Source organism: Tamandua tetradactyla, chromosome 6 (genome assembly GCF_023851605.1).
Source record: "Tamandua tetradactyla isolate mTamTet1 chromosome 6, mTamTet1.pri, whole genome shotgun sequence".
In the NCBI taxonomy this organism is placed as follows: Eukaryota; Metazoa; Chordata; class Mammalia; order Pilosa; family Myrmecophagidae; genus Tamandua; species Tamandua tetradactyla.
In genome coordinates, this window is record NC_135332.1 from 30,058,521 (window position 1) to 30,084,727 (window position 26,207).

Sequence of the window (26,207 nt, forward strand, 5' to 3'; positions counted from 1 at the left end):
TTGATCAGACAAAGCTGAGTTTATTTTTACCACAGTAAGGAAGGGCACTATCTTGACAGATTCATAATAGTGCCTCCTGAGGGTAAGGACCAAGTCGTGATATTTATTGAGCCTGAAGTTTGGTTTAAGGTAGGGCTTTCAGTGTGGGGGATGGGGTGGGAGGGTGAGGGGACTGGATTAGGATTGGAGTAAGGATCATTATAATAGTTTAGAATTGGAGTACACAGCAAGGGAAGGATTTTGAAGCCCAAGGTTCTGAGAGTCTTGGAATGTACAAACTGGCTTTTGATGGTTTCTGTTGAAGAAGACTCGATGATTTTTATAGAAAGTTCCTAGAAAGAACAATGCATTTATTTGCACTTTAACTTCAGGGCAAGAGTTTCCTGAAATAGTTAAGTCATGTTAAGAAGATGGAAACTGTTTGTGGTTTCAATTCTCAGTGCTTTTTAAAAATCCAATAAGTAAAACTGAGGAAAATGTATTCAGGTTACTGAGACCATCTTCCTTGTAGAGAGAGTTCAGAATGGAAGAGTATTATTTGGTAACACAGAAAGTGATCTGAGATTTCATCAGATGCCCCATTCTCTAGTGTCCGCATCAGTTCCCATATCCTTTCATCTCAGTTGAATGCCACCGGCTTGTTAGGAGGCAGAATTGGGAATGCTCATTCTCCTGTCTGAAATCTAAACTGCTTGGAGGCATAAATTCTCTGATTAGATGCCACAGAAAAATTTCTTTCAAGATTTAGATAGTTGCTATTCCTTGGCGAAGGAGTACTTTAATTTTCTATAGACAGCATGTACAGTGTATAGTATCTTCTGGACTACCAAAGAGTAAGGTAAAAAAATGGAGTTACTTCACTATTTTATAGAAGACAGGGGAAAATAATCATAACCAGCATTAGGAATTTCTAGTCTTCTCCTAAGATGCCAAGAATAAAATCATCAAGATGCAAATACCCATCAGGGAAAATGGCATAAACATACTATGTATATGGAGACCACTAAAGCCTTCAAAACAGAGGATAAAGAGAGCTAGAACAATAATTTTCTCTGGCTAGAAGAGAGTATGGCCAATATTGCCCCTCCATTGAAAAGACAAAATAAATTTAACAGTAGCAGGAGAAATTCAAGTTAACTCTAAGGGATAATTCCTTTTTAGAAAAGGAATGATAAAATAACAGCTAGGCAACATAGGACGATTGCTGGTCTCCTTTAGGGGCAGGTGGGAGACACGATTAAATGCCAAAGAAAGTCATCTGTAAAAGTTCTGTTGAAGTGTTACGTGAAGGCAGTAGAAAAATGAAGACCTTTAATTGTCCATTCCAAGGTATGGGGCTTTTTCTTCTAGGTTGAAGAAGTAAAGGTTAAAGAAAAAAAGGCAGTTAAACAGCTCTTTCTAGGGGATGAAACACACCTTGGGGTGTGACATCGCTGCTCAGGAATCGGAAAAACCATAAGCAGCCGCGGATCACCGCCTGACACTACAAGTCCCAGTAAGCAGTGCGTGAGGGCGGGGACTGCCGGCCGTTATGACGTCTGGGCGGGGTCAGACAGGATCGGCGCCCCCTTAGATGTTTAGCCCCGCCCCCGTCCCCGTCCCCTTCCTGTTGCTGTTGCTCCGCGGACGGCTGCTAATTCTGGTAAGTCTGTGAAGTGAAAGGGGGCAGTAGGTCCTTGGCTCCCCAAACTCAAACTTTCAGTCCTGAGATAGAGTTGGGTAGAGGTGCTACCGGTTTCGGTTTTCATCTCATTTCACCTTTCTAGGGTGATAAGAAGTGGAAGTGCTTCATGGAGCCCTTGGAGCCCCTTCTGTGACCTTGGAGAGTTAAAGGGCAGTTTTCTCCTGAGGAGGGCAGGGCTTCAGTGCTTGTGGCCGGGTAGGAGGCTTCTTGGACAGAGGAGACATCTCTGACGTCGCGAGGGTCATGACGTCAAGGCAGTCGCCCCGATGCGTCTCCTGGCGTCAGGCCCCCTCCCGAGGGCCTCAAAGTCATGGGGTCCCATAATCCTTCTCTTCGACGTCATCGCTGTTTGCTTTGGGGCTTGCGGCAGGGCCCTTCTTCCAGCGGGCCTGCTCATCCTAGGCTAGTTACTTCCCCTTTGGGCCTCAGTTTCTCCATTTATGAGTAGGTTTAATTCCTGAAACCCCGTTCGTTCAGATCAAGTATTCTGCATCTTTTGAAGGAGATAGTCTAGGCAGCCAAGAAGAAAAAGGAGGTGTAGTAACTGCCCCTTTACATTTTACCTCCCATTGCCCCTTTTCCCCACTTCACCTTAGCGCAATTTAATTTGGAGCCTGTCTCCTCGCACGTACTGATTTCACCCCCTCCCGGACATGTTAACTTTTTCTCTCAGTTAGATTCGTTGCTCCTGACGCAAAGTGGCCATGGTTGGAGCTGAGTAGAGTAATAAGGATGATTCACTATGATTTGTCTCCACTATTGCAAAAACTTTTCAAGAAGGAGGCTTTTTTGCAGTAGTCTTTGTAGATTATGGAGAACTCATGATTAAGGAATATTCAGATCACTTTACCGGGTATTTGGGGGGTGGGGGGGACTTGAAACTCTATCCTTTAGCAGACTTGACAGTTGTGAAGTGAAACGACCCTGAAAAATGTAGTAAGTAATCCTAAATTACTTGGCACTGACAAGTTGCATTGCCTTCCAAGTCAGATAGTACACCTGAGGCTCTTTGACAAGTTTGAGTGTACTTGTTGAGTACTTCCTTATTTTCTTAGATAAAAAGAGAGAGTTAAAATGAACTTTTACTTTTTCTTTGGATTTAGGGCCATGATTATAGCTGGAAAGTTTCTTAGAGCTTACCTAGCCTGATCCATACATTTTACTAATGAAACTGAAGTCTAAAAGAGGGTTATGTGACTTGGCGAGAATCTCAGAGCTAGGTAGTGGTAAAACTAAGACAGGATCCCAGGTCTCTTGGTTGAGCTCTTCACACAGTTTTTTGTAGTTGTCTGAATTTTTTTCTGTTCTCTCGCTAGTACAGCTGGCACTGTGGTGGTGCGATATGTGGGATGCAGGCCTGCTTAGGAGAAAATGGGCAGCCAATCCAAACAGTTGTCCATGAGTAGTAGTAAAAACCTCTTGTGGGCTTAGCATTTTTCTAAGTCACTCTGAAAGATCTTATGTAAGAAACTAGAATTAATTAATATTAAATATTAAATCTAATTTAATTAATATTAAAATTGGAAATTTTGGATGAGAGCAAGTAGCTCAGTAACTTGCGGGCCAGTGATTGTATGGCTTTGCTTTTGCTACTTATCTCAAAGACATCTGCACACCCATAGTATCCGTTGCCAGTGTTCTGTAAGGTTAATTGTGTGTATCTTTTCCAGGGCTAGGGAGAAGTGGGATTCAAATATGTTTATCCATTTTGCTAATAGTTTGAAAAGTGAAGTACCCAAAAGATTGAAGAAATTGGATTAAATGTGGCTTGGCTTTCCTTACATTTTATATTACTGTTCCCAGATGAAGAATTGATTCGCTTTTCTTTCTTGGCTGTGGAAGCATTTGGTTCCTCCTGTGAACTAATTCAGATATGCTACCTATGGTTTTTACTTCTTTTGAAATATGTACCCAGTGGTATAAAAGAAAAATATTAAAATGTTGGCCATTCTTTAACGTAAAATTTAGTTTTTTTTTTTACATGGGCAGGCACCGGGAATCGAACCCAGGTCCTCGGGCTTGGCAGGCAAGTATTCTTACCTGCTGAGCCACCGTGGCCCACCCAATTTAGTTATTTTTAATAAAGTGATTTCTTGTTTGTGATTCAGCATAAAAAAACATCTTTAGAAACAGTGGTGAGTTGATTTGGTTGAATATTTGCAGGGAGATTTACAACCTTTTTTCTTCTCTGCTAAAAACCACATTGGTGTAATTTGCACATTCATATAGAACAGTAGTAGAACTGGCTGTTGTTTTTTTTTCCTTCAGGAGAGCATAAGAGGATCTATGTCCTTATAGAACAGTCCTGGGAGGTAGTATATTAAACTTGAATAGCTCATTAGATGGAACTGTGTCAGGCTTTCTTAGAAACCAGGAACCAGTGCAGCGGACTCATTTTAAAATACATTGCCTTTTGTTGTCTACCTCCCCTGAAGACCCTAATCCTTCTGGGAAACAAGCTGGGGGCAGGGTGGGGGGAGTAACAGCTATGTCAAAGGCCAGGTAGAGGGTCTCTGACAGTTTATGGAGTCTCTGTATGTTATTTTCACATGCTTTCTTGTTTGTTTTTTCCCCGATTGTTTTGTTTTTAGAACTCTGTATTTGTTTTCTCTGGTCACTCCTTATGTGACTGGTCTTTTGATTTGGGGGTAGGAGTAAGGAATTAGGTGGAATACTAATTCATCCCATTGCTTTTTCTGTCTGGGCTTCTAAATTGAGCTTTTGCTCTTCTTCATCTTCTTTCTTCCTTACCTCTATAAGTTATTGCCAGAATTAGATGTGGAAGGTGACAGGTTCTGTAGTGGGAAGAATGGTTAAAAAGGGGAGAAGTTGTTACTCAAATCTTTCCAATTTTCCTTCCACACTTCCTATCCCCTCCCTACACGTACACAAACATTCCTTCCCAGACTGCTTTATCAAAAGCTAATTTTCCAAACCATTGTTTGAGACCATTTCTCCCAGGGAATTTTTCACTGGAGGGAGGAAAAGCTTTTACTTGACTTTAAAAATCAGTGGGGAAAGAAAAAAAAAAGATAAATAAATAAATAAAATAAGAAATCAGTGGATATTTTCCTTCCAGAAAAGTTGGATGGGGTACCTCCTCACTGACCCAACTCAGATTAGCATGGATTATTCTCTAGGTTTACCCCTGGTCATTTCTACCCTCAGTTTGAGAGCGGGAGAGAAGGGAAGTATTGCTGGTCTTCCATCTCCCTGTCTCCTCAACCCTTTCCCAGTCTTGGCAGAGAAATTGGCCTTTATTTCAAACTTGGTTGCGTTCTGAATACCTGGAGTGCCATTGGATGCCCTCTGAGTCCTGGAAAGATGAAATCTCTGAAACAGGAAACTTCGTGGCATCTCTTGCATATTTTTTCCTCAATAAGTGAGATTTTATTGGTTGTCTTGAAGAACTGCACACAGATCTTATGAACAATTTGTACACAATTCTTGTGTACGTACTGAAAATATGAAAGGCTATGTAGCTGTAATTCTTATCTAAAATTATCCAGTGATTTTCCAACTTAGAATTTGGAGGCAAATTTTCTTTGAGAGGATATCAAGTACTGTCTTCAAATATTGTTAAGCTGTTATATCATAAGTCCCATAAATTCACAATTTAATATCATATACTTTAATACATACTCAACTTTCCGATCTTTCCTGGCACATAAAGTTATTAGGAGAACTGAACAAGCATGACCAAAGATGCTTGGTCATGCTTGTTCAGTTTACAGAGGACACCTAATTCTGACAGTGATTGTTTCTTAAAGAAAATGGTGCCCTGATTTTAGCCCCCCCGTCAAAATTGTGTTTCTTTAAGAAACAATTCTAAGAAACAGTGTGGGAATAGAAATAATTAAAAATGTTTTAGACATATTAAATGCATGACTGTGACTCCAAATTGTCATTATTATGCATTGTATTATAGGATATAAAAACTTTCCCCTCCCCTACAATAAAATGTTGACATCCAAGACATTCAAAACTGCTTGTAACAAAAAATAAAACAACCTATAAATGATTTCACCTCTCAGAAAAAAGCATTTACACCTAAAAAATGGGATGAGTTGGGATTCCATTCTCCTTAGAAATGTTTCTTCTAAAGCTACTAAAAAGCTTGCATTTACAAAATAGTGTATAAAAATATTCCTCTGGATTATATGAGAAGGGAGATACAGGTATCTGATAAGACATGGTATATGACATTACCCAGACTTAGCTTCTTTGTCTCCTGCTTTATCAGAGGCTGGACTCTCCTCATTTTTAGTTTCTCCATCTTCTGCAGGTAACCCTTTAGTTTCTTGGTTGGCCATTTGGCCAGTTTTCCCTTTCTCCCCGTTTCCTTTCTGATTGTACTTTTTGTCTGAAGATTTACCCTTTTCTGTTGCCTTATGTGGCTTCGCACCCACTCTTTAGCAACAGGTCTAACTGCAGCCTTTCCTCTCTCTTTAGGTCCTGCTTCAGCATCCCTTTGACTGGGCCACCCTTCTTTTCAGGCATCTTGGTGGTGGGGAGGGTTTTTTGGGCCAGGTACTACTATGAGCCATGGCACACTGAGAGCCTTTACCAGTCTCTTGCATTTTTGATCGTCAAGAAACCAAGGCTGTTTGTTGACTTTTCCGGACGTATGATTAGGTTTTCAGACGAATGAAAGCAAATAGTTTCCTTTGCCTGACTGACACTTAAGCCTCAAAACAAGAACTCTTTAGTGTCATTTTGTATATGCGTGCTGCCTTTCTGCAGAGATACTGCTCACGAGCTGACTTCAATTGATATGAGGTCTGGGTTTTTCTAGTAAGAAAAGTACCAGGCCATCCATGCCCTTGACTGGCCTTGACTTTCAGAGTAGCTTCCATTTGCAAAACAGCTTGCCAGAGGTTTGAGCATGAGAAAAGTAGGTAATGAAGTATGAATTTGATTCGTTTTTTAGGAAATCAAATCTGTGCCTTTTGCTTTTTGTGGCACCTTGCCACTTGAACCAGTCATTCCAGCTGAACCAGCCATGCCAAGAATTGATATAACACTTGGAGATTATCATCTCCTCATCTTATTTTAGAAAAGATGAAGTGAAGGCACAGCAGCTTCTCTAAGGATATCAAGCAAATTGAGAGCAGGATAGGAAAAAGAACTCTTAGCCCATGCTCACACATACCATTGTTTACCTTTACATACCTACTGGCATGCAAATCTTATTCATTCCACAAATAATACGTGATTGCTATGGGTTAGGCACTGTGTTGTGTGGTGAAAAGAGTAGCCATGGTCCTTGTCCTTGCTACTCATACATTTTAAAGTGGGAAGGACAGACAAATTATAGTGTTATGAAGGAAAAGAGGAGCAGGGCATATGGTACTTAGGTTTATTGAGGGGCAGGCTGTGAAGTCACTTGTACCTCATTGTTTTCATGAGCCATTGTCAAAGGATGCATTAAGTTATCTTACATGCTTAGATAAATTCATGCTCTAGGCCTGAGATGAAGGGGATACACTGGTCTCAGTATGAGTAGAGGCAACTAGTAGGAGTCTATAAGCTGAGAAACCTTCCTGTCCATGTTCCTATAGCATTCAAGAAAAACCTGTCACATAGGCAGTGGTTTATCATTGTGAACAAGTCCTGACCTTGACTGGAAACTGATTCCCTCTCTCTACCCTGTCCCTTATAAAAACAGATCTGAGGTTTGAGTTTGAGGATGTGGTTAAGCTATATCACAAAACAGAAAGTTGATGCATTTCTTAGTTCCTTAGCTCAATCTCAAGGATAGTTCAGGGCTCTGAAGTCCTCTTGCCTTTCTCTGTGAAGAGACTAACTTCTGGAAATGAGAAGAAGAGGGCTGGTTGCTTACACTTTAAAATAAAACCAGGAAATAGGGTAGGGTGGAGCAGGGCTAGAAGAGCTGCAGTGTTTTCTGGTAATATATTTTTAAATTAATTTTGGGTATGTCTCTCTCTGTATAGTATGTGTATACAGTCATCCATGTTTCAACAACTGGATTTCTGAGGCATTGTGTAATACTGCGTATGTGTTGCTATTTCCTCATCTGCTGTTTGGGGTTGCAATATTCAGTTCCTGGTAAAACCTTGGGTTGAGAATTATGGGCTCACTAAATGTTACTATAAGCAGAGCAGTAAACCAGTACATGTGACTCATTTGAAAGACGGGAAGTATCAGGTCTCAGCAATTTCAAAGACTTTGTTTCTTTTATGTATTGTTTGTAACTCCAAAATAGTTTCCTATCTTGGATCATTTTGGCTTGTGTCCTCCAAATATAGGCTGCATTTTTCTGTTTCTTTGCTTTTATTCATGCTGTTTTTTTTTTTTTTTTTTTTTTACTTTGCATGGAATGCCCTCACCTCCAAACCTCCTGGTCAAAAATCCTGCTTATCTCCTCATTCCCTGAAGCTTTTCTTCATTTTCCTAACTAGCTCTCTTCTGAACCCCAGAGCATTTTGTACTTCCTATTTCATCTGTCCGGCAGTCATTTATATACAAACTTCAGTATTGGATTGGATTCCATTGAGGGCAAGAATCTAATCACTGACATCTGTTAGACCCTTTCTTTGTGCCACAGTCTATATGCTCAGTCCTCTACCTCTGTCATCCATCTCTCGTCTCTCCACACAGATTTTTTTTAAACTTCTTTTATTGTATGGTATAACATATATACAAAGCAAGGAAATAAAAAAGCAGTAGTTTTCAAAGCACTCTTCAAAAAGTGGTTGCAGAATGTTCCAAGAAATGATCATGATGATGAATATGCAACTATGTGATGATATTGTGAATTACTGATTATATATGTAGAATGGAATGATCAAAAGTCACAAATGTTTGCGTTTGTTTGATGTTTTTTGGTATTAAAAAAAAAAAACCAAAAAAATAAAAATAAAAAAAGTGGTTGCAGGATAGATCCCAGAGTTTGTCATGGGCTACCATACGATCCTCTCATATTTTTCCTTCTAGCTGCTCCAGAGTATAGGAGGCTGGCAGGCTTAAATACTTTTTATCATCACAATTGATTTTTTTCCTTCTTTTTTTGTGAACAATAACATATATATAAAAAAGCTATAAATTTCCTAGCACAGCACCACGGTTAGTTGTAGAACATATTTCAGACTTTGACATAGGTTACAATTTCACAATTTTAGGTTTTTACTTCTAGCTGCTCTAAAATACTCTAGACTAAAAGAGATAGCATTTTAATGATTCAGCATTCATAGTCATTTGTTAAGTCCTATCTTCTATGTATAATTTTACCATCAACTTTCATCTTTCCATACCTCTCATTAGGATTGTTTGGGCTATGGCAATTCTAAATTTTTGGTATTGGAAGGGTCTGTCACTAATATGGCATAGGAAGATGGAACTATCTGATGATCTGGAGCGGCTGGGTTAGGTTTCAGGATTTATCTGGACCAGGGACCCATCTGGAGGTTGTAGGTTTCTGGAAAGTTACTCTAGTGCCTGGAAGGAACCCTTGTGGAATCTTATAAATTGCCCTAGGTGTTCTTTAGGATTGGCTGGAATGGTCCTGGTTGGGGGTTGGCAGGTTATGATAGGTAGCAAGGTCTACCTGAAGCTTGCATAAGAGCACCTCCAGAGTAGCCTCTCGACTGTATTTGAACTTTCTCTGCCACTGATACTTTATTAATTACACTTCTTTTACCCCATTTGGCCAGGATGTAATTTTTGATCCCATGGTGCCAGGTCTGGATTCATCCCTGGGAGTTCTCTCCCACATCACCAGGGAGACTTTCACCCCTGGGTGTCATGTCCCACGTAGTGGGGAGGGCAATGATTTCACTTGCAGAGTTGGGCTTAGAGAGACTGAGGCCACATCTGAGCAACAACAGAGGTCCTCCAGAAGTAACTCTTAGGCATGCCTGTAGGTAGTCTAAGCTCCTCCGCTACCTACATAAGCTTCCCAAGAGTAAGCCCCATGTTCAAGGACATGGCCTATTGATTTGGGTGTCCTTAAAGTTTGACACAGTATCAGGGGATTCCCTAATGATAAGGTTTAATAGTTCTATGGTCTTTCTCCCCTCCCTCAGGGGACTTTGCCAATACTTTTTGATTATCTGCTTGATAAACTCTAGGATGTTTCCAGGCATTACAATAATCTATACAGGATTAAAGGACCTCTTTCTCATTCTGTGCTCTCTGTGTTTCAGTTGTTCAAATGAGCTATTCAGGTTGAATTAGATTATGCACTACAGAAAATTTCAGTTCCAGATCAAATAAACCTTTCTTTCATTGGTGTTAAAGAGTATGTGTGGTTCTAAAATACCGACACTGTCTTCCTTACCCCTGTGTTCTGAATTACTTTAACCCCAACCTGTTCTGCTTCATTCTTATGTCTAAATATTAGGTTATATATATAAAACAGCCTCTCAGAATCTAGAAATAATAATCACCACTCTGGATTTAATGTGTGTGCTCTAAAGGCTTACAATCTATGCCCGTTTTCTTATAAGCATTTTCTAAAGGTGACCATACCATGTTTTTTTTTTGTTTCTGGGTTATTTTGTCTCACCAAATATCCCACATGTTCGTTCACATTGTTGCATGCCTCACAACAATGTGCCTTTTTGTAGCAGCACAGCCTGCGTTCGTAAGTATACAGCATCATTCACCGTTCTACTTCTCCACCAGTGCATCCTTCAGCCACCTGCATTCATTAGGCATCATATGTAGAGGGCCCAAAGTCCACAGTCTATCACCTTCCTCAATTTTAGATAATTTCATTGTTTCCAAGAGACAGAAAACTAAAAAACACACCCTCACCAAATAGGAGATCTAAACTTCTTCTTAACTCGCGTCTCTCACCCCATTGTTTACCTCTTTTGTTGCTGTGGGTAGTGCTGAAGGTTTCCTTTTGAACATAGCTCATAGCATGCAATAGTAGTTTTCCCCCATACCCTGAACACTCTTTATACAAAAATCATATCTTTGAAGTAATTCTTACAAGAACTCATTCATATTTCTAGTCTCCACACAGATTTAAGAGCTGGGCACTTTATTTCAATTAATTCTCACAAAAATAAAACGAATGAGGGAGGTGTTAATACAAACGAGGAAACAGGCATAGAGCCAGGTTGGCTAAGTAAATTATCCAACGTCACACATTTAATTGGTGAAGCTAGAACTTGAACTCTGCCATTCTGACTTAAAGACCGTATTTGTCACCACTGCATGTCAAATGATCTCCACTTGTCCCACTCCCATCCCCAGCTCCCAGTAGAGTGTTTTATACATGGAAGGGCCTGATAATTGTTTGGTAAGTGGTATTGAATGGGGAAACTAAAATTCTGACTGAATGACTTTCCTGAAGTTTCAGGGCTTATTGGGATAAAAATTCCCGGGGTTCAAGCCATTTTCCTCTAGATTGCCTTACTTCTTTAAGGTGTTTAGAAAAAAGGAAACAAACTAGCTATAAGCAGAGAATAAGGAAACGCAAGAGTGTTGATATAGTACATGCCTGTGGTGAAAAAATCAAAGGTATCTGGGTATTCTTATAGCATAGGAAATTATGAATGCAAAATAGCTCAAAGTGAAACAGAAAGCAGGTTGTATGATTTCAAAACTTGTCGGGCTTTTGCTTTTCCTGACTTGCCTAGAACGGAATGTTCTCTGGGTGAGAGCCCAGAAATTTCTAACATTTTAGACAATCCTATTTGTGCCTTACTCTATTCTATATCTTGTAACAGGACGTCCACCATGGAAGAGATAACAGAGGATCCCCCCACATCAGCTGTCTTGCTGGATCATTGTAATTTCTCTCAGGTCATCTTCAACAGTGTGGAGAAGTTTTATGTTCCTGGAGGGGATGTCACATGTTATTTTACTCTCACTCAGCATTTCGTTCCCCGTCGAAAGGATTGGATTGGCATCTTCAGAGTAAGTAATAAACCTAGTACCAATGCTCAGGAATTAGAGTTTGTGACTATCTTTGTGTTTTCCAAGCGTTTTATGTATTATTACATACATAAAACCGATTTTTTAACCCTAAACTTTTTTAACCCTAGCACTTCCCTTTCTCACACCATTGTGTGTAGAACTTAAATTTTAATTTGTCTCAATCAAACTAAAATAAAATGGAAAATCTTCTGATCTCCACATTTCATAATGCTTTCAAAGACCAAATATAAGTTTTAAAAATTACTGTATTTAGAAATATCCATCCAGGACTTAAGTAGGATGAGTGGCCCTTTATTACATAACTTCTGTGACTATAAACTTCACTTTTTTACTTAGTACGGTATTTGTTTTGTTTTGATATGAATGTCACAAATAAAAGATTTTGAGAGTTACCCGGTTGGATATTCTGCATCCAAGACGTTTGTTCCTGAGTAAGTGGGACTCACTTCTTTATAAAGATTTCCTAAGACAGAAAGTTTATGAGTTTCCTTAGTGATCTCATCCAGTATCTATCTAATACCCCTACCAACTCAAGTACAAAAACTGTATTTCTTTTTATTATGATCAACTTCCTCTCACGTTATCTCCCTTTCTCACCATGTCTCTCTCTCTCCCACTCACTCTCCTACTCATACACGATGCACACATCAAAAAGACAAATCTTCCTATTTCCAGAGACAGGAGCTAAAGGTCAGATTTCAGTAATTGACACTGCTGAATCCCAGCTCCAGTGACCTTTGGTTTGACACCTCAGTATGTCATGTCTGTTTGTGAATGCTGCTCACCCTGAAATCAAACATCATTCTTGACTGCACTGTGAAGAATATGTTACTTATTCACATCTCTCATTGAATTCCTTCTGAATTCTTGGGAATTCCAAACTCTTTGATAGAATGACAGCAGCTGGAGGGAACAAGACTGGTATTTGGAGGTAGGCTTAGTAAACAATCAGAAGGATACTCTGAAACTACAGGATATTGAACCAGACTGAAAGGTGTTCTAAACCAGAAAACTGATGCAGAAGTCTGTTTTCTGTCTTGGAAAAAAGAGGGTGGTTGTTTTCTTTTCTCCCCATATGTAGCAAAGTATACAGATCAGCATTGTCCAATAGAACTTTCTGCAATTGAGCTAAACCATCGCTGTCCAGTATGGTAGCCACTAGCCACATTGGTTGTTGAGCACTTGAAATAATGGCTAGTATGACTGAATTTTTAATTTTAATTAATTTAAATATAAATAGTCACATATGGCACATGACTCATTATTGGACAGCATAGGTATAGGTAATAATATAAAAAAATGATTCAAAAATTACTTACTAGGCTTTGAAATGTAATCTGTAACTTTTTTGGGAACACAATCATATTTCTGTTTTGCCTGGACTGATTGTTTGTATTTTCCAATCACTTAGCACCTACTAGTAAGGACCTCATCGTAAGCTAAAGGAAAATCTTATGCTTTTTAAAAATATAAAAGTATTTTTTTAAAAAAGTTGCATCTGTATTTGGAATGCTTCATGCATTGCAGATTGTCATGCCTCAATAAAGAAATAATGTTTAATCAAGAAGGGCCTCTAGTGTTCATTGTCCATAAAGCTATTGACTTTGACATAACTTCAAGCCTGAAAGAAAGCTTTAAGACTAATAAAAAGAGAACATACCTAAGAGTCACCCCCAAGAGAACCTCTTTTGTTGCTCAGATGTGGCCTCTCTCTCTAGCCAACACAGCAAGCAGACTCACCACCCTCCCCCTGTCTACGTGGGACATGACTACCAGGGGTGTTGATCTTCCTGGCAGCATGGGACAGAAATCCCAGAATGAGCTGAGATTCAGCATCAAGGGATTGAGAAAAACTCTAGAATGAGCTGAGACCCAGCATCAAGGGATTGAGAAAACCTTCTCGACTGAAAGGGGGAAGAGTGAAATGAGACAAAGTGTCAGTGGCTGAGAGATTCCAAACAGAGTCGAGAGGTTATCCTGGAGGTTATTCTTATGCATTAAGTAGATATCACCTTGTTATCCAAGATGTGATGGAGAGGCTGGAGGGAACTGCCTGAAAATGTAGAGCTGTGTTCCAGTAGCCATGTTTCTTGATGATGATTGTATAATGATATAGCTTTCACAGTGTGACTGTGTGATTGTGAAAACCTTGTGTCTGATGCTCCTTTTATCTACCTTGTCAAGAGATGAGAGGAACATATGGAATAAAAATAAATAATAGGGGGAACAAATGTTAAAATAGATTTAGTTTGAAATGCTAGTGATCAATGAAAGGGATCAGTAAGGGGTATGGCCTGTAAAATTTTTTTTTTTTCTGTTATATTTTTCTGTTGTCTTTTTATTTCTTTTTCTGAATTGATGCTAATGTTCTGGGAAATGATCATGATGATGAATATGCAACTATATGATGATATTGTGAATTTTGCTGAGTGTATGTGTTGGGAATGTTTGTGTTTCTTATAATTTTTTTTAATTAATAAAAAGTTTTAAAAAATTAAAAAAATAAAGGAGTTCAAGATTTCAAAAAAAAAGAGAACACGCTCTTTTTTTTTTCTTAGAACACTGTGTGCCAGGCCCTTCAAGAGGCTGCGTTTGTGTGTTTTCTAGTTTAATCTTTCAGCCCCATGAAGTGTAATATTACAATCAGCCCCATGTAATATTTTCTCTTGTGCACAGATGAGTAAGTAGTTATACTCAAGAGATGGTGACTTTGAGAGATCCTGACTTTCCCAAAGTCTCACAGTAAATGGTGAATCAACATCTAAACTCAAGTTTTTATTTGACTCTCTAACTTTACTTTTTCTCCTGTATTTTGCTGAATTCTTTGAATAATAGATGGTAAATTGGGAAATTAAGAGATGACTATAAAATTTTGTCTTTCATATCTCACTCATAAAGCTTTCTCAGCATTTTTTCTTTATAGCCTTGATCAATCAGACTATTTCTCAACTCCTTATCACACTTAATATCAGTAGTTCCTGGCACCAAGAAAGTAGTTAGTAAATGTGTTTGAATACATGCACATGCTACATCTTCTAAATATAAAGAGAGTCCCTCTTTATGGAGCCTAAAGTAGGGAGAGTCGCCTTTCCTTCCTTCAAATCAGTGTATAATCCTGTGCTCTATACTCTCTACCTGGTGCTAAATGTTTTCAAGGTTTCAGGAAGGGGAAATACTGGGGCAGACTGAGGCTAGGAAAGCTATTTTTTTGCTTTAGCTTTACTCTAGTGGAGGAGCCAAGGACAGAAATTGCAGATGGCTAGAAGTTATTTCCTTGTACCAAGGCAGCAGTAATTCTGAGGCCTTCCCAGAAGATATTTTGATCAGAGTGCATTAAGAAACTCCAAGATGTGAATGAGGACTCCAAAAAAATTCCTGCTTCCTGAACCACTGCAGGCTGCAGTGGCTTTGAGATGCTTACAGCAGTGGGTATGTATTAATGAGACACTAAAACATGCTCTGATGAGCTTTTTTTCTCCCTTTTTTTTTTTTTTTTTTTACATGGGCAAGCACCGGAAACCAAACTCGGGTCCTCTGGCCTGGCAGGCAAGCATTCTTGCCTGCTGAGCCACCGTGGCCTGCCGTCTGATGAGTTTTTGATGTAACCTTTCCAACTCTTCTCTGATTCCTTAATATATAAAAGAGGAGTTAATTTTTAGTTCTTTTTCTTACCCCTAGGCTCAGGCAGGGTCAAAATATGGTAATAATTGTAATTATGCTTTTCATTTGTTGAGTTTTCCCCTTGAAGGGGAGAGAATGGCTCTCTTTCTGTTTTCTGATCTACTCTCACCTTCCAGATAAGGTGTAAACCACCTTTTACTCATTTCATGTTTAGTGAGAATATTTTCCATTTAGCCAACTTTCTGCAGTGAGGCATGTTTTGTTTTATCCTTGTGTTTTACAATTTATTGCGTTCAGTACCTACTGTTATTATGTTTATTGTCGGCCTTCATTAGCATATGTTAAGAAAAGCACTGAAGAAAGAAAACTATATAAACCTAAACTGCTTTATCTGGTGCTTCATAATCTAAGCCCTGTCTCTCAACACCCACTGCCCCCTACTATTCAAAATAATGTTTTTTTTTTAATATAGTAGTATAACCAAGTGGGTATAGGTGTCAAGTGAAGTGAATTGGACACAGAGGACAAACCAGCAGTTCAGAAGTGCTTTTTGATTTAGAAGTTCCAAGAATATCATTGTATGAAGATAGCAGGAACAGAATTCACAATCTCAGAACTTTTTCCCTCAACCTTTCTGAACTCTCTGACTTGGAGGTAAAATTTTTGGAGCTCTTGTTCTAGGTATTGAGTAGCTAGTTTTCATTCCCTTCTAAGTCTGGTATTTTGGACCATGTTTGCATGTCCATTCTTATTTACATCAGACATTTTACCATATATAGTTGTCATAAATCAAAAAAACAAGATTTGATCCATGGCATGTGAATCTTGTCATAATGAACCCATTCTATTGTGTTACTAAAATATATAATAAAAAGTAACTGCATTTTAAGAAGAGATAGCTTACAATTGTGGCCTCTCTCTCTAAGCCAGCTCTGCAGGTGAACTCACTAGGAATGTAAGTCTCACTAGTAATATGAGACAGGGCTCCTGGGGATGAGCTGGGACCCAGCATCATGGGATTGAGAAAGCCTTCTTGAACAAAAGAGAGAAGAGAGAAGAGGCAAAATAAAGTTTCAGTGGTCGAGAGATTTCATACAGAGTCACCAGGTTATCCTGGAGGTTACTCTTATGCATTATATAGATACTCCTTTTAAATTTATGGTGTATTAAAGTGGCCAGAGGGGAGTACCTGAAACTACTGAACTGTATTCCAGTGACCTTGATTCTTGAAGATAATATAACCATATAGCTTTTACAATGTGACTGTGTAATTGTGAAAACCATGTGTCTGATGCTCCCTTTTTCCAGAGTATGGATAGATGAGTTAAAAAATAAGGGTAGGGAGGGGGGGATAAGGGGTAAAAAAAAATTGGGTAGATTGAAATACTAGTGGTCAATGAGAGGGAGGGATAAGGAGGTGGGATGTATGAGTTTTTTCTTTTTTTTTTTCCTGGAGTGATGCAGTGTTCTAAAAATGACCATGGTGATGAATACACAATTATGTGTATGGACTTTGTATGGACTGCATGTGTTCAAAGATATCTCAATAAAAATATTAAAAAAAAAAGAGAGATAGCCCAAATAAAGACTTTCCCGTGGGCATGTTCAGGTACTGAACGATAGCCTCTTGTCATTACAGGTAGGATGGAAGACAACCCGTGAGTATTACACCTTCATGTGGGTTACTTTGCCCATTGACCTAAACAACGAACCATCCAAACAACAGGAAGTTCAATTCAAAGGTGAGAAAAATACTGGATCAAAAATGTTTGATACAGCAGCGAGGCTAATTAATTCTCTTGAACTTAAGCTTTAAGAGACAGATAAAAGCTCTTCCAGGTCTTTAATTTTCTGAATAGACTTTATTTTGGATTGAAAATCATGTTACGTTTTCAGCTTATTACCTGCCCAAGGATGATGAATATTACCAATTCTGCTATGTGGATCAAGATGGTGTGGTTCGGGGAGCAAGTATCCCTTTCCAGTTCCGTCCAGAAAGTGAGGAGGACATCCTGGTTGTTACCACTCAGGTCTGTAAACATCTCACCTCAATCCCTTCTTCCTATTAAGAGTATCAATTCCAGGACAGAGTGGAATTTGAGTGAATAAACTGATATTCAATGTGTAATAGATGCTGTTGGGAAATTTTAATACAGTACCCACTCAAACCCACTTAGAAATGGCAGGAATATTAACAAAAATCCTAACAATAAGTGATTTCTCCTTTCTCTGAAACTTTGGTAATTCAGTGAGCACTCAAGTTATTCTTGAACTTGTCCATTTAGTTAGTTTTTATCATGTGTATATCTTATCATCACAGTGAGTTTATAAGCTTCTTTGAGAAATACCAAATATTCTTTGTATCTCTTTCACTTCTGACCCAGAACCTGTCATGTTTTACTGTCTGCAGGAAGAATCTACATCGTCTCCTTCTATCATTCCCCTTTTAATTTTTAACGACCTTAATTTTTGTGTATTTTTCTTTCTTGGTAATGGTAGTAGTATTAATGCTGCACCTCATACAAACACACCTTTATTATACTTTCACATACATACTTAGGAGTTGCTCCCATTTAGGGTAACAGATAGTCACTGCAGTGAGTGGGAATTAGCAAGACCCCTCCCATCCAAGTCTCTGGACATTTTTCCTGCTAGAGGGACTTGACTATCCACTGGGTTATATGAAATGTTCTTTTGTAGGAAGAGGTGGAAGAGATTGAACTTCGCAACAAAGAACTTTGCAAAGAAAACCAGGAGCTGAAGGACAACTGTCTCATCCTCCAGAAGCAGAATTCAGACATGCAGGCTGAGCTCCAGAAGATGCAGGTATGGCGACTGGTTAAAGGTTAAGTTGGAGCACAGAGATCAAAATTGGTTGGTCTCTTTTCTCTATCCAGCACCATTTTCTGTTTTCCTGAGGATCTCACCCTCTTGTACTAATATCTTTGAACAGGCAAATGTTAGTTTTATATGAATTATTTTATTTAAACCTCATAGGAATCCTTTGAGATTGGTTCTTTTATTATCCCAGTTTTGTATTTGAGTAGTCTGAGATTTAGAGAGATTAAGTAATCTCTTATACATCTAGTCAGTGATGGAGCCAGGATTCAAACCCAGGCAGTCTTGGCTGCCTCTTCCAATTGCCTATGTATTATATGAAGCACTATATTAACTAGAATCAGCCTTCAAATCAGCAGGTGGTAAATAAGAGTTGATAATGTTGGACTATGAAGAATGGAGTTTTCTCTCTAAAGACTATAAACTAGAAATTTGAGAAGCTTAGAACTAAAACCAGAGAGTAAATATTGACATATAAGGATTACTTCAGTATAGAATGAAATTAGGAAAGAAAAATACCAAATGTCTAGGACCAGTGGGGTAGCCACAAACCACATGAGATATGGCTGTATTGAAATGTGGTGTAAGCATAAAATACACCCAGAATTTGAAGTACTTGTACAAAAGACTGGTGTGAAAAAAATGTAGAATGTTTCGTTTTTCTATTTACTTATTGAAATGACATTTTCGATAGACTGGGTTAAATATTTTTTATTTTGGGTCGGGGACATGGTCTAGGAATTGAACCCGGGTCTCTCGCATGTTTACTTTTTTTTAATGTGGCTACTGAATTTTTTTTTTTTTTTTTTGCATGGGCAGGCGCTAGGAATTGAACCTGGTCTCCAGCATGGCAGGCAAGAACTCTGCCTGCTGAGCCACTATGGCCTGCCCACTACTAAAATTTTAAAATTACATATGTGCTTTTCATTTTTGCTTAGACAGCACTATTCCAGGGGAAAAGCAGCTTTGTCTGTTATGTCCACTGAGTGTCTGCAGTGCTAGAACAGTGTCTAATGAATTAATGGATAAAAAATATAAGCTCCAATGGAAGAGAAATTTAGATAGATGCATTTTTAATACGGACAGAACACATTAAGAATATTTTAATGTGGGAATCTCTTTACTTGGTATTTCATTCACTGCTGAGTCTTGCTACACCTGACACATAGCAAGTGCCTAATAAATATTTGTTGTCTTCCTGAGATACTAAGAATTGTCTTAGAACTGATCTGTTTTCAATCTCCCTATAATTATTTTAGGAATTACAGGAGGAGCTAAAAACCCTAAAGAATCTCAATAAGAAGTTGGAAAACAAAGTGAAAGAGCAGAAGAACTCTTGGGAGACAGAACTGCTTCAGTGAGTATGTCCCCTATTCTTGGCTGGGAGGAACTGCTGTATCATATGCGCCCTTTGGTAGAGTCAGACTAGAATTCTTCCTATTGTGACCATGGTAAGTATGACTTTCCCCTCTGAATCATGAGCTCTTTGATTTTAGATTAGAGAGTTAGTATCAGGATAGGAAGGAGAAATAACCTGAGGTCTAGTAGATACTAAAATAACTCTGTAGAGTTTGGAGTGAGCCAGTCTTAAATCACTTAAGGCCATAAGGAGCTGACCATGGGAACAACCATTATTACTTCCTTGGTGAAGTGGCCAGGAAATAACAGTAGATTTTGGAATAATCAGCATGTGTTTCATATAGTTATCTCTACTGCACAGACTCAAAGAGCAAAACCAGAAGATGTCCACAGAAAATGAGAAAATGGAACTCAGAGTAGATAAGCTTCAGGTAAGTAATACCATACCTTTGCAAAAGTATATCTTATTTGCCTTGCAAACTGCCTCCATTTTTTTCTGGTACCCCAAGAAGATGCATTTCATTGTAGTGATTTTCTAATGGTGAACCTTTCAAAGCATAAGACTGAAGTTACAGATTATGTGTTTTCCATTCTTAGACCAGATACCTCCCCCCACCTCTGTTTTTTTAAAATAGAATCCATAAGGAACTGAGTAATTTATAAATTTTTTATTTATCATGAGCTCTGAAGATGGATAATAAACCTCTCTATCGGTGGTTTAAGCAACAAAATCTTTTCAGGGAAAATTGTACGCAACACTTGGAATGTTAAGCAGATAACGACAGGACTGTTCTTGTTTTTAAGGAGGTATGCCTTAAAGAGGGGGCTTTAGGAAGTGGTTCATAGAATTTTAATCAGTTGAGTATAATATTATGGGGTTTGGTAGAACAGAAAAGCGAAGTGAAGAAGTTTTATTCTAAAGATATTTGGCAGTGGGGGTTGCTGGGGAAACATGTCTCTTTGTCACTGTACATGAAAAAGCTTTATTCCTGTTTAGTTTTCCTTCTCTTGCATCTTGGTCATATTCACTATTTTCACTTTAGGCCCAGCTGTCAATTCAAGAGAAAGAAATGGAAAAGCTTGTTCAAGGAGATCAAGATAAGACAGAACAGCTGGAGCATCTGAAAAAGGAAAATGGCCAACTGTTGCTCAATTTAACTGAACAGGTAGAGTCATGGAAGAAAACATTTTTAGGTATTTGCAAGAAAAATTATTCCTTCTTTACTCTCTCATATACCTGGATGTTACTGGCTCTGGGAAAGATCTCAGAGAAAGCTATCTAAAATGAGGCATCTGTCGACTTTTCTCAGAAATGGTTAAGAGAAGACTTGCCTCTCCCTCTGCACCCTGCTTGTTCTTTAGCACAGTAAGCCCTCCCACAATGTTTGTGTAGGTTTGTGGTACGTATGTGTGTCTATTCCCAGCACTGGTATTAAAATCTGTTCTTGTGCAGAGGAAGCATCAGAAGAAGCTTGAGCAGACAGTGGAGGAGATGAAGCATAAGGAAACTACTGCAACGAGGAAACAACAGGAGCTAATGGCATGTCTGTCTTTGGGTGACTATGTGGGAGGGGGCCTAAAGAAAAGAAGAGATAGGATCTGTTTTCAGGTAATAGGATAAATAAGACAAATTGGAATAGCATTTGCCTCTGGATGTTTTGCTCTCTACCCAAAAGGATAGAATCTGCTGTTTACAAAATGTTTAAGAGAGGTGGGCATTTCTAATGTGTGATGAGTGATAAAGAAATATTGAAAGTTAAACGTCCTGACAGGTTGTAGTAGGTAGAACCTTGTAGTAGGAATTACACAGAATAACCCCTGCTCCCTCCTTACAGATTTATCATGGGGGCAGCCAAATTAATGGTTATAAGGTTGAGCTCTACAACAGAAAGTTTTTTAACAGTTTTTAACAGTTTTTAAAGATTTAATAACATCAGTTGTCATCATAGATTGTTCTGAACTATAGTAATATAGTAATGATTATAATATAAGGAATAATTTCTTATATTGTTGGAAAAAAGGCTTCATGGTGATGAAGATTGCCTGGAAACCCATTTTCTGAATTGATGTAGGACATGAGAAATCCTGATGTGTAGAACATATGTTATTCACCCACTGGGATTGTAACTCTTATTTGCATCATTCATTCATTCAATTGTTGAGATCTTAATATATATAAGACATTGTTTTAATATAACATAGTAGAGAGTAGAACAAAGTTTGCACATTGGCAACTCACAGATCAAGTTCAAACCACAGAATTGTTTTATTTGATCTATATAGTGTTTTTTTAAAAATTGAATTAGTTACTAACATTTAAAAGTTGGAATGTTTCCCATAAGAAATTCTGTATTTCCAGCTTCTCTTGAAAAATTGAAGGATCTGGCAACATTGAGCCCACATTCCTGCACAGCAAAGATATCAAACTTCAGTAGCTATTGTGCCCTTTAGATGAGTTGTATGTTCTTCATTTTACTGTAGTACATCCAGCTCCTTCACTTGCTTAAACCACCGATAGAGAGGTTTGTTATCCATCTTCAGAGCTCATGATAAATAAAAAACTTACAAATTACTCAGTTCCTTATGGATTCTATTTTAAAAAAACAGAGGTGGGGGTAGGTGTCTGGTCTAAAAATGGAAAACACATAATCTGTAACTTCAGTCTTATGCTTTGTCTGACACATTTACTTGTCTGACACATTTGAGTTTGTGACTTCTAATATACCACAGAAATTACTGTTTTAAATAATATGTAGCCATTCAGAGGTTTGAACCTCCTTGGTTTTCCTTGTTTTTTTCTTAATGTTTTTCAAAGTCTGGGTATCTCCACCCTTCTGAAAGCATTTCTGTATTCTTCACACATCTTCCAAATGCTTCTAACTATGAAGGCTATATATCTTATACTTCAGGAGCCTAGGAACAAGAAAACAGCAGTGGAGGAGCAGTTAGTACAAGAGGTGGAACGCCTAGAGGCAAAGGTAGAGGCCGGGAAAGCCTGTTTCTTAGAGAAGTACAAAGAGTGTCTCCGACTCCACAAACAGATCAGGCCACTGAGGGCTGCTGCACTGGTAGGTGACAGAGATAAGGGGCCCAGGAGAGCAAGAGGTATGAAGGTTTGTGGTTCTTAGACAAACTCCTGTACACCCTTATTCAGGGGAAAAATTTATCTTTCAGCTAAAAAGAGGAGGAAAGGTGTATGAGGCCAGAAACTAGCCTGGGGATCCCCGAAATACTGGCTCCAGCTTTGCTGTGGGTCTCAGGGAAGATTTTAGTAACTGTTGAGCAGGTTTATGTGCAGATTCAAGTAGTCCTTTCTTATTTCTGCCTTTGGAGGAAGTGAAGCATGACCAACAGAATCAGCAGGAGCCAATGGGGATGGGGAGCAAGGAGCCTGCAGTCAGCACTGTCATCGGGTAGCCCCCTCTTGCATTACTACCTCAGGGTCGGCTAGAAACGCACAGCAGTTTGGGCATCAACATTCAAATAAAAAATCTTGGGGGAAAAAAAAAAGACCACAACTAATAGGATTAGCTTAAGGGTTTTTGTGAGGTGTGCGCATGTGTATGTATGTTAAGTAGGAGATGGGATGTACTGAAGCATACCTAGGGCTTCTGGGGCTTTGAAACTAGTCAAGGCAATCCACCGCACTGGGAAGAACCCAGCCTAGGTTCCTTGTAGCCTTGAGTCAGTGCCTTCCAGGGTTCCTTCGTCCTCAGTGTAACTTGAGTCTGAATTCCTCTCTTCACGCTGTGGGAGGAAATCACACTAACCTAAACCTAAGTGCTTCAAGCTTCATTGAGTGAGATGTTTATTCGGAATAAAAATGATTGTTTTCATGGTTAGGTGGGATTAAATGTGGCTTCATTTATCCCCAGTTCTGATAAATCAGTTTTCCCTTAGTTTGTTTTTTCTCCCTTTGGTCAAACCAAAAGAAACTGGCATCCTTATGCCAGTTCAGGCTTTCAGGCTTTTTAAGTCACTTTCCTCTATTGTGCCCCTCTTCCCTCCCACATTTCCTTCCCTTCCCCCCTTCCTTAGAAGGTCAGGATCTCCTACAATCTCCCTGTTGTACCTCACCTAAGACCTAGATTGCAATATGCCATTCTAATCCTAATTTTTTATATTGTTGCCAGGACCAGAACTTTGACCTGTCAAAAAGACTGAGTGAGAACGAGTTTATGTATAAAGTTCTGCAGGGTGATAAAGAGAAAATAGAAGAAGAAAATAATGTAAGTGTTTGAAAGAGAGCAGGAAACCTCAGGATTTTAAGGGGAAGGAGCAGGGTGGCCTGGAGATAGGATGATAAAATAAAAAGTTAAATAAAAGGGCCCTTTCTAGGACAGTGGGTGAGAGTTCTAAACAAAGATTAAATTTAATCTGGTTTCCTAATCTACCACAAAACCCTCTCTTTTGTTCTACAACTGAAACTTGTTTTGCATGGCAGTAGCCACCCTGCAAGGAGCAGTCTTGATGAAGCCCTAACTTATTGCTTTGCTTTTAACTTCACAGCTTTTGTAAGTATTGTCTTTGGGGAAGTAATATCCTATATCACTTCTATGCTAGCTGGGAAACTTTCCTTCAGCACAACTTTTCCTTTCTTTCTGCTGTCAAACCAGGAGCACAAGTGGTGGTCTATACCAGTGCTGGACATATGGTAGGCCCAAATAAATGCTATACATTCATTCATCAATTTGTTCATTTATCCAACCAGTATTTATTATTTGCTTTATGTTAAATGCCATCTAAGTTATTATTGACTGATGTCCTAAAGATATTCTTGTGCATCAAAGAATAAGTGTCCATGCATTCTTACTATTACTTCTAGATCTGTACTTCTAGCAGTGCTCCATCTACCCTCTCCGTAACCGTTCTGGGCTATGCCTCTAAGCAATAATTTCTCCTTTTGATCATATCATTTATGCCAATGTGTTTCAGGATTACAGAATGCCATTGGGTGTTTTCTGGTCTTATCATTGATTCTCATTCTCTTGACTTATATAAATATCCTTGAGTTTGAAATCCCTATTTTCCTGGGTTAGTCTGGTAGTGATTTGCAACAAGAAGGAAAAGATCTGATATTTGGGAGCTTTGGTGTTAAGGAGCAGCTTACTAATTTTCTTTCTTCTAGGAATCTCTGTCCTCCTTGTAACTGGTTCTCTCATGCTTGCACTCACTCTGGCTCATATTCTTTCCTTCCTTCCTCTCTCCCGCTCTTTCTATTGGAATATCATATTTTATGGGATAGAATATGAAGAAGGGAAAATTATATCAGGTGAATAATATTCATGTGGTATAAAAATTATTCTAGAAAAGAAATTGAAAGACATATTGTGCTCAGTAATGTACCAGTTTCAATCTTTTTAATTTTATTTTTATGTATTTTTTTGTATGCTGTATGGTGGGGGTCACATTTCATTCTTTTCCCTGTGACTATCCCATTATTGCAGCACCATTTGTTGAATTTTTGTTGTTGTTGTTGTTTGGGGGAAGTAATGGGCTGGGAATCAAACCCAGGTCTCCTGCATGGCAGGCAATAATTCTACCACTGAACTACCCTTGCACCCCCTAGAGTTTCAGTCTTAATATAGCTTCTGCCACCATAATAGTTCTATGCAGTATTTTCACCCCCGTTCAGTTGGTATAATTCAGAGACTAAAAATTCTTTTCATTTTAATCTAAACATTATTCAGTAAATGTATTTAAATTCAGATCTTAAGAACTCAAATATTTGGACTGTTGAGGCTGCTGCTTCCCTTTTTGCAGAACTACAGATTATCGTTTGTTTAGATTCTCCAGTGCCAGTTTAAGAACTATTTGTAATGGGCAATCTGATTTAGGCAGTTCCTCGTGACCATTGCTTATTGCTGCCTTTCAACGTGTCTCTATAATACTCTATCCTTAGCTTTTGAAGAGAGAAAACAGCAGACTGCTGAGTTACATGGGCCTAGATTTTGACTCTCTGCCGTATCAAGTGCCTACTTCAGTTCAAGGAGGTGCAGGACAAAATCCTGGACTTGTCTATGGAAATCCATATTCTGGTAAGACAGTTTTGTCATTGTAGTTGGAAGATTCCTGCCTGTATCCCTCTCCCCATGCTAAATTTTTTTGAATCTAAGATACTAATTAAGACCAGTCTCTTTGTTAAGACTTGCTGGGCAGAAGCGAAAGACCCAATAGATTACCAAGCGAGAAGTGTTAATTGAGAAATAAATCTGAATCCAGAAGACGCAAATCAGATCATTCGCCTAGAGGCAGCAGACACAAATTGAGTCCCGTGGCTGTATTCTAAATGTATAAATCAGAGAAATGTCTTTATGTACAAGATATACACATGCAAAGCCGAGGAAGCTAATTAAGGCTTGGAAGTAGAAGCACAGGAGGCGGGGTTATGCTGCGCAGGAACCAGCAGTTACGGCGGCCACCCTGATGGCCTGAGCGAGGGTGGTGGGAGTGTGTTCCAGACAGACTCCTGGATGGTTTGGAGGACAGGAAATGGGAGTGAAAAGTCAGTTTTATCACTCTGGGACTTGGGGTAAGATGTCCTTGCCAAATAGGGTGCTTCTCTCTTTTGTCTCCAAAAGCAATTTGAGAGAAAAAAAAGCAATATGAGAACGCATTTGCTTTTTTGCGATTGTTTACAGCAGTAATTCTATCTTGAGTCACAACCATATCTTTGCAGTAGCAGGGGTGCACGTTTTTTATCTTTTTTTTAATAAAGATATTTGAAAAATGCCTGTTTGCGTAGATGTAATCTTAAAATTTATACTTAAATTGTTAGCTTTTCTTATTAAAA

The 26,207-nt window shown here is 38.7% G+C and overlaps 1 protein-coding gene and 1 long non-coding RNA gene across 2 annotated transcripts in view; one reads left to right on the plus strand and one right to left on the minus strand.

The window, feature by feature from the left end:
- LOC143687582 (uncharacterized) lies at nt 1-2,077 on the minus strand. Its single transcript, XR_013177586.1, has 2 exons — nt 1,417-2,077; nt 1-823 (listed from the first exon to the last, which is right to left on the minus strand). It is a non-coding gene; the product is annotated as an uncharacterized LOC143687582 (long non-coding RNA).
- The window catches only part of CALCOCO2 (calcium binding and coiled-coil domain 2), a 26,628-nt gene continuing 1,933 nt past the window's right edge, over nt 1,513-26,207 (plus strand). The window contains exons 1-11 of the mRNA XM_077164666.1: nt 1,513-1,642; nt 11,386-11,575; nt 16,857-16,959; nt 17,114-17,247; nt 17,918-18,043; nt 19,315-19,412; nt 19,776-19,845; nt 20,458-20,580; nt 20,868-20,954; nt 23,548-23,643; nt 25,317-25,452. Coding sequence (XP_077020781.1) covers nt 11,396-11,575; nt 16,857-16,959; nt 17,114-17,247; nt 17,918-18,043; nt 19,315-19,412; nt 19,776-19,845; nt 20,458-20,580; nt 20,868-20,954; nt 23,548-23,643; nt 25,317-25,452 — 1,153 coding nt within the window. The 5' untranslated portion in view covers nt 1,513-1,642; nt 11,386-11,395. The remainder of the gene's footprint in view (nt 1,643-11,385; nt 11,576-16,856; nt 16,960-17,113; nt 17,248-17,917; nt 18,044-19,314; nt 19,413-19,775; nt 19,846-20,457; nt 20,581-20,867; nt 20,955-23,547; nt 23,644-25,316; nt 25,453-26,207) is intronic.